Source organism: Gavialis gangeticus, unplaced genomic scaffold (assembly GCF_001723915.1).
Source record: "Gavialis gangeticus isolate Ggan-Ray unplaced genomic scaffold, GavGan_comp1, whole genome shotgun sequence".
Taxonomy (NCBI): domain Eukaryota; kingdom Metazoa; phylum Chordata; order Crocodylia; family Gavialidae; genus Gavialis; species Gavialis gangeticus.
Genome location: NW_017729024.1, coordinates 73479670 through 73488321, shown reverse-complemented (window position 1 = coordinate 73488321; position 8652 = coordinate 73479670). Strand labels below are relative to the sequence as shown.

At 40.6% G+C, this 8652-nt stretch overlaps 1 protein-coding gene across 1 annotated transcript in view; it reads right to left on the bottom strand.

Annotated features, from left to right (window-relative positions):
* The window catches only part of FER (FER tyrosine kinase), a 437414-nt gene that overhangs the window by 228611 nt on the left and 200151 nt on the right, over positions 1 to 8652 (bottom strand). The window contains exon 12 of the mRNA XM_019517242.1: positions 4701 to 4904. Within this exon, the coding sequence (XP_019372787.1) occupies positions 4701 to 4904 (204 nt within the window). The remainder of the gene's footprint in view (positions 1 to 4700; positions 4905 to 8652) is intronic.

The following is an 8652-nucleotide window of genomic DNA, read 5'->3' as shown; positions in this document are numbered from 1 at the left end:
GATATTTAGAATTTGGTTTATGATGATGATAGAGGCACTGGTAGGCTTCCAAATTGCTTTAATCTTGTAAATATATCAATAAAACATTTCCCAACTGAGCCCTCTCCATATAGTGGCATTTCATTTTAAACACGGAAGAACACTATTTTGGGTATTTTAATGAGACAATTTGGGATTCTGATCAGCAAATTTGCAATTTTTAAACAGGGAACACCAGGATCTCTGCTGGCAAGACAACTGACAAGACGTGGGTGGAGGAGTCTGTCCCGAGCCAGCACTGGTGACCCAACTAGAGGGCAGACAAAGTGGCTGACCTCCTGCCATCTGGGGCCAAGAGGATATGCTCTGACAGTTCAAAGCAGGCAACAGCAAACAGCACATCTTCTGGGTGACAGCTACCCAGACAGTAGAGCGGGGGCACCCCATCCTGGTCTGGCAGGTGTGCAGCCATGGGGCCACAGGTCCAATCGGGTGGTGCTGTTGCAGGTGGCAGCAGGTCACAGACAGGCAGTAGCTCCCACTACCAGAGTGCTGCAGTTGGTAGAGGGTGCAGGGGCCACTCTAGGTTAGGGCTGCTTCAGCAGTCCAGCTGGCACAATAGTGTCCCCACATACCAAATGGCTGGGCCTCAGAAACTCCCTGAGTTGCTTGCCAGGGGAGCTCTTTATACTGTTGTGGTCACCATCTGTGCTGGCCCCAGGTTCTAGCTCCTCCTGGCTGCAAATGCGGGAGAAGCTGGGAAGGGTCATTTTGCCCCACGTGGCACAACTTGCCCCACACCAGAGGGCACATCCAGGCTGAGGCAAAAATCTCTGGCACAAATCTGTGCCACTCTTATTTGAGCTCCTGCAAGCATACATGCCTGTATGTGTGGACATGCCCAGTCTGGCCTTTGGCTTCTGTCTCAGGGGCCTAAAGGTGGGATGGACAGTCTGGACAGCCTCCACTCCTCCAAAGACTCCTGCCTAGGCATATGCATCAAATGTCTGGGTGACCTCTTACACATATACCATGATCTGGTAGGATCAATGGTTCCCAAAATACATGTTAAGAAAAATACTGCTATTGCTAGAGCAGCTTTCTTGTCAACACGCTGAATCATAAAGTGTTTTAGGATCCATACTTGCTATCACAGACTGTCATGGAAAGTTGTGTGTACAGGTGCTGAGAAAAAAATGCAAGTGACATATGGTGTTAGTGATAAGAGATTCAGAAAAAAATTTTCAGGGGAAAAAATTGTGCTGCACAATTCAGATCCTGAAAGTGATCAATTATGTCACGGTTTTCATGGTCATCTCCCTTCCCAACTGCCCCTCACACACAGTTAACAACTCTGAATCACTACTGAAAAGCCCATTATTGCTTCCAATTGGCCAATACCAGTAGCAATCAATTTCACGTGAACATCTTTGTGCTTTCCCCCCATGCTGCCTGTCATACTTAGGAAGAGCTCAAAATTAATATCAATTGAGCTACCTAGTTATTTTCTTTCAAGGCCTTCCTTTGTTCTAATGCCTGTAAACCAAAATTAGGCTACTAACAACTGCCTAATACCATCCCACTGTTTCTTGCACCTTTGCCTCCCATCAGTCTCTAACCATGTGTAACTCATTGGGGCAGGGACTATGTTTTTGAATAGTGGTTTGCACAATGGTTTCCTGGTCCATGATTAAGGCCACTAGGCATATAGTATCATAAATAAGAATTTGAAAATAAAGTGGTATTGAATTAAAGCAATGAATTCAGATTATTAAACATGGTAATTCTTATACACACTCAAACTGATTTAACGGTAAGGAAGGAATTATTTATTAAGATTTAATAGAAAAAAGCTTTGATTTCCTTTTTGTTTATCCTATGGACAAGCAAAAATATCCTATAAAATCTATTACAACAGGGTGTCACATACAGGTTTAATCCATTTCTTATAAATAATTAATAAAGTAGTACTCCCAGCACCTTCCAGAATCAGGAAACTTCATTATCTATTATTTTTATATTAGTAGCTTCTAGGACCTTTTCATGCACTGATATCCCTCTGTAAGAGCACAATGAAAAGGTCACTACCCCAAAGGCTAAAGTACAAACAGTCAAAAAGCTCAAGGCTGAATCGATTCAATCTTTGCAGGTTGAATCTATGCTGCATAGATTGAACCGATAAGCAAGTGAACAGATATTCACGTTTGATTCCAAAAAATGCAGCCACATGCCTGTAGTGGCCCAGGCCAGAAGCCAGAGGAGGACAATTGAGAACACCTCCCTGCTCAGTTGAAGCAGGCAGCTTGGGCCAAGGCTAGCCTACCCACCCTGCAGGGGGAGGAGAGGGAAAGTTTGCAGGAGAGATGCAAAGCATCCTGGGATGTTGGGAGACTGAGTTAACTTGAGCCTGGAGAGAATCTAGGACAGAAATTCAATAGACTGATTTAAAGCAGTTAAGTCTTGACATCCATCCAGGTTTATCCTAAACCAGTTTCAGTCATTTTGAAAGTAGTTTATGTGCACTAAACTTCAGTTGTGTTATAGGTTTAAACCGGTTTCTGATCAATTATACCGGTTACTGTTTATGTGTAATTTCTGTTCCTAGGCACAACTGTTATAACTTTTGTTAGTTTCTTTAGTGGAATTGAGTGATAACTTTCAGACACCCAAGCTAAAAATTGAGCCATAAGATAATACCATAAAAGAAAGGGGTTCCTTTTCAAAAGAGGTGGTGCCACACAAATAAACTGATCTTGAGCACAATACACATTCACTCAACTGAGAAGACTAAATTGCTTTTCTAGTCCAATGTACTCTCTTTATTCCATACTTGTTAAATATATACACATATTTTTGGAATATTTTCTTAGAGGCCTTAGAAAAAAAAATCAATTTATTAAAAATAACCTGAACTTTTAGGAAATGGGTAAGTTAAAAATAAATTTGCAATTCTGAATGGATTTCCTGACAAACTGTTTTAAAATGTTGGTCATATTAAAAAGTTAGAAAGAACAGTTAAAGCAGTATTAACTGGATCACTGGGAACAGTCATATACTATACTTTTGCATGTTATACTGCTACTCTTGAGCCTTAGATTCAAAGACAAATTCAGAATAGTGGAGACCAGGCTTGCTACTAATACAGGACTATAGTGGAATTGGTTACAATGTAGAATGCACTTTTATTCATGTGCACTCCCAGTTGAAGGAGCATGGATCAAAACTGACAACTGTCCCCGAAAAAGATGCACATTATCCCTTTTCAATGCAAGGAAGACACTACACAAAAATGACTATTCTGGCTGAGAATGGAAGGTGAAATTGGAGTTAAAATGTACGAATAAACCAATCCACAAATAAAGGAGTAGGTAATAGCTTAGATCTCTGGGGACTGCACACACAAAACTGCAAGAGGCATGTAGTATATTGAATTGGTACCATATTGAAAACGTTTTGCACTTGTTCTTTGATCTATTATTTTACAGGCAAATTACAAGAGCAGCACAAAAATACCGTTATGCTCATTTGTAGGTCTGTTTTTCACAAAAAAGGATAAGAATTGACATAAAAGTATAACACACACTAATACACAAATACATCTCTTCCCATTAGTCTTAAGCATTTGAGAAAACTTGCCAGGGACCAGTACAAGAGTCCAAGGAAAAGCGATATTGTAAAAGTGGCAATGCCAAGATTTTAATCACAATTCAAAAGAAACAAAGTTTTTCTCATTTATGTCACCATCAGTAATTCCTTCCACTATTCTGTAATATACTAAAACTTGCTTCTGTCATTGGGGTGTTATTCTGTGTTCAAGAATAGGTTGGTGCAGACAGAATGAGAAATTAAGGACATGTCTACACCAGAAAGTTATCCTGGGAAAACTTCTTGCCAGCATGCCACTCCTGACATTGCTGTGTTGGTACAGCATATATGCACATGGCTACTTTGGCCACTGATGTGGTGCTTTACCATAACAGATCCTGGGTAAAATCAGCGTGTCAGGGCTAGACATCTCAGTAGTCCTCATAGCATGCTGTGTATACTGCTCCGTGGGGCACTCTGAAGTGCACTATGACATAAGGATCTCTGCACTCAGAGAATTATGATAATTCAAGGTCAAGTGCCAGGCTTCCTACTGGGTGTATGTTCATACCTCTAAAACTAACATAAAAAGAGAACAGGATTCAGGTGGGTTTCTAGATCTCAATTCACAACAGCATAGAGAAGACAATACAATCTCTTGCTGTGTAAGCTTTCCCATCTTTGGTAGGACGGATGCAATGGAAACTGCCAACAATATGAAATCACAAGAATGCTGTCAAACCTCTACTATAAGAGGGTGAAATATAAGAAAAAGGTACATGCATTAAACATTTAAATTATTAGCAACAACTGTGATAAATGCAATAAATTGCAAATTATTTAGTCTTCTACTAGGGAAAACAATTCAAAGAATGTCAACCACAAACAGCTTTTTCTTAGAAATATCTGACCAACATTTTTTTTTCTTTTTTAATTTGAACACCCAATTCTATACAGTACAGCTAAAATTGCCAATTTTCCCAATTACTTCATATGAAGATAAGAAAACTGAAAATGTACTGTAGACTAAATCCTCCCACATAGTTATCCATGATAAAACTATTCATATTGTGAATTACTTATCTGAAATAATTGCCTGTTTGATATTAAAAAAATTAATACTGCATCAGACGTACATCCGCATATTGTATGATAAAGTGTCTCCGTTGTCCATCTGAAAACACAGAAAGGACATATTCACCAGGTTTCCCATGGCTCTCTCGCACCAAGAAGTCTCCTTGCTGTTTTAGTAACTCCTGGGCTTCTATTCTTGGAATTGCACCATGATACCAGTCTTGCTCTGCCAACGGCTTCTCACTGGTTGATATAACATCAAAGAACTTGAAAAAAATATTAAAGAAACAAGTTATCATAATGTAAGCCATTTTCCATGATTTATCTTTTTTCATTACAGATACTGATAAATAATTTCACCTTGCTTTTTCTAAATTTGGCACTGCTATTAATTACAGTCCAGGTGATATACAAATATGTTTTGTAAAGGATTTATTAGTATGGTTAAAGAAAATTATACCATTCTCTCTGATGATCATATTGCCTTCCTGATTACTACTATTTCATTATCAGAACCAGTTAAATACCTCCAAGATTAAAGGTAAATTCCACAAGTTCATTTCATTCAAAATGGCTAATATGTAGTAGAAATGCAAAACTCTAGATTCAGAGATTATACCTTTTATTAGACCAACTAAGAAATAGCAACAAAAAATATATTAATAAATAAACTTCATTTTCTATCTACGGTAACTTTTTACCATCTTTAATTTTCCTTGAGCCTGAGGAAGGGTGTGTGTGCCTGAAAGCTTGCAGAAAAAGATTTTTTTTTTTTGTGACTTCTTAATTGGTCTAATAAAAGGTATCATCTCTGAATCTAGAGGTCTAGAGTTTTGCATTTCTTTTTGTCTCAGACCAACACGGCCACCAAATACACCCCTGTAACACAAAATAAGCACTTCAAATTACTAATAAAAAGAATGGGTTTTTTTTAACAGGTTAAAGAAGTTTAATGTTTGATATTAAACTTAATGATAGTTTAGCAGACTGAGCCCATGAACAGCCATTGCATTTTTGCCAGGAAATAAGTATACTTGCATTCAAGCAGTTTGTGGCAGAAGAAAGCTAGTGCTTAGACTGCAAACTGCTAAGAGCAACTTTTCTGTTCCAGAAAGTTTTCTAATACCACATGTAACACCTCTACACTTACACCCAGGATCCCAAAGTGCCTGGCTCTTCCTCTCCACATCCAAGGTGAAGGGGGGGGGGGCAGTGAGGAAGAGTGGTTGGCTCCCTGTTAGCTCCCCCAGCAGCAAGTCATTGGGACACCTGGCACTGCTGCTCACTTCCTGATCCCAAATCAGGGGACCAGGCAAGGAGTGGCTTGGGAACTGCCCCCTCTCTGCTCCCACTGATCAGCTGATCTGCAAGACTGAGCAAGGGGATGGCTGAGTGAAGACCCAGGGGCTGTTCTCTCCTGGTCCTGTTGATCAGCAGAAACAGGCAGGAAAGGTGATGTCCCTGCCACGAGACCAGGAGAGCTCCAGAAATTCCTAGAAATTGCAGCTCTGGAACTGAATGCCTATCCCTAACCTGAAATCTCACTTCATGTTCACAGAACAGCTTTGGAATACTGTCAAGGCAACAAAATCTTTCCCTTATTATCTTGTTTCTACTCTGCAGAGAACCTCTGTAAAGGAAAAATGACAGCTTGGTTTCAAAATATATTAATTCTTGGTCTTTCCACTAAAACCAGTCAGCTGTGATGGTTTCTATACTGTGGATATTATCCACTCTGAAACAGTAAGACAGACTAAGACACACAATTCATCTTACAGCTCACAAACAAGTTAGCTAACAGACAACACTTGCTCACTTCAAAACTAAATGAAATCTTAACAACTGGTCATGACTGTATCACTGCGTCTACATTTAGACACTGCAAACACTGGTATTGAAAACATAACACCACAGTTAAGGTGGTCTTTTTCTGTTTGTTTGTTTGCTTAATATTTAGATCAGGGGTGGGCAGATCAGCCCAGCTCCACAGACTCCTGCGCTCTGCTCTGGGACACTGGCCCCAAGATGGTGACCAGGGGGTGGGGCTACCCATGTGGCCCTTGATAGCTTGCCAAAATTGGGTAAGTGGCCCTCGGCCCAAAATAATTGCCTGCCCCTTTTTTAGATGGAAAAACTCTAGTTAAAGCAGAAACTTACTGGATAGACTTTACTATTATTTCTTTAATGTCACACTGGGTGTTACTGTATACTTCATAAAAAAATTATTTGATATATTTTGCTTGCTGAGATTTTTAGTAACTAATGAGTCTTTATAAATTACTGCATTTACTCAAATATGACAACCCTAAATATAAGATGACTCCCCAATAATTAGATTCTATATATGGAAAATGTATACATTTATTATAATTTTCCAGGTACAGAACGTAAGTATTGGAGGGCTGTTTTGAATCCCCTGCTGCTCCACTGCTACAGCATGGAAAGCAGTGGCTGAAGGGGACGAGTGGGAGAAAGAGGCAGGTGGCTATCTTGCTTTCTGCCCTGCCCACTTGGCCCCCCTGCCACCTAGCTCCCCCACCCCTTGCTCCCTGCAGCCTCTGCCCCTCCGTCTTGGTCTCTTCCTTCCCTGCTTCCCCAGTCTCTGCCCCTTCGTGCCCCCCATCCCCCCCTTACTGTCAGACACTGCTGGGGATGCTCCATCCAGAAGCACAGCACATGAAAGCCCAGGCCTTGCCTGGCCGTGCAGCAGTGTTGGAAGTGCTAACTGGCTGGACAGGCAATGCAGGAGTGTTGGCACTGCTGATTAGCCAGGCAAGGGAAGAAGTTTCCACGTGTTCTGTGCCCTGGAGAGACCAGCCTGAGCTCCAGCTGAGCTGTGCTTGACAGTAAGTGGAGGGGAACATGACAGGTGGGAGGCAGAAGCTGCAGAAGGAAAGTGGAAGTGGGGTTCAGGAGGCTGCTGTGGGTCTGACTATTAACCTGACACAGGCTCAGGGGCAGAGTCTGAACTGCCTGTTCCCTCCTCTGCTTCATATGCAGATACAAGATGATGGGCATTTTTCCCCATGCTGTTTGGCGGCGGGGGGAGCTCATCTTATATTTGAATAAATATGGTATTTAAATTGTACTGTTTTCTTCTGAACCAACTTTTTCATTCTTTTAACAAGTGCACATGTTTATTACACACAATACTAATTTAAATATTTTAAAGAACTATTATATAAATTAGTATGTTCTTCAAAACAGCTATTTAGGGGATCATGGTTACAGCAAAGAAAGTTTCTTGCTTAAGAAGGATTTATAATCATTTTAACATGGATTTCAAAATATTTCTCACTTTAATTAGAAAAAAACAGTAATAGTTACTCCTTTCCATAGTTGAAATCAATTCTAGCAGAATTTAGTGGAAGCAGTTTTAACACAAAATTGCCTTTTTAATGAATTTTACAATTCTCATGAGTTTTTCTTAAACATTGTTCCATGTAAATATGTTTAAGAAACATTCAACTGCTTAATAAAACTAATTAGATACTATAAAAAGCAAGCAATTTTTTCTATTTATTTTTAATTCAATGTATGCACCTGTTTTCAATTTCCCTTTTCTACCCTTCAAAGATTTCTGTGGTTTTGTATACCTTATCCTAGGATTTTTGGGGGGTGAGCCTCAATTCCCTCAGTCTGCACTGCATTCTTACTAAGGTGACCACCAGTCCCCAACTGGGCGGGACAGTCCTGAAATGTGAACGTTTAAGTCCTGGTCCCAGGCTGAATGACTCCAGGACAGCATTTCTCAGATTCCAAGTATCATGTGTAGGGATCCAGGTTTTCTGTTTACCATGGAAAAAACACAGGAAACAGGAGGGTTTTCCCTTGAAAGCTGGCAGAGTTCCAGCCTGCAAGAGGCTGTTTGGAGCTGGGGGGAACGGGATGCAGGGGGCATGCACACAAATACACAAGGCCAGGAATACAGCAGCAATGGAGAGCAGCTCCCTGCAGGTAATTCTAGTGGGGAGGGGGATGCATAGTACCAGGCGGGGGGGGGGGGGACAACAA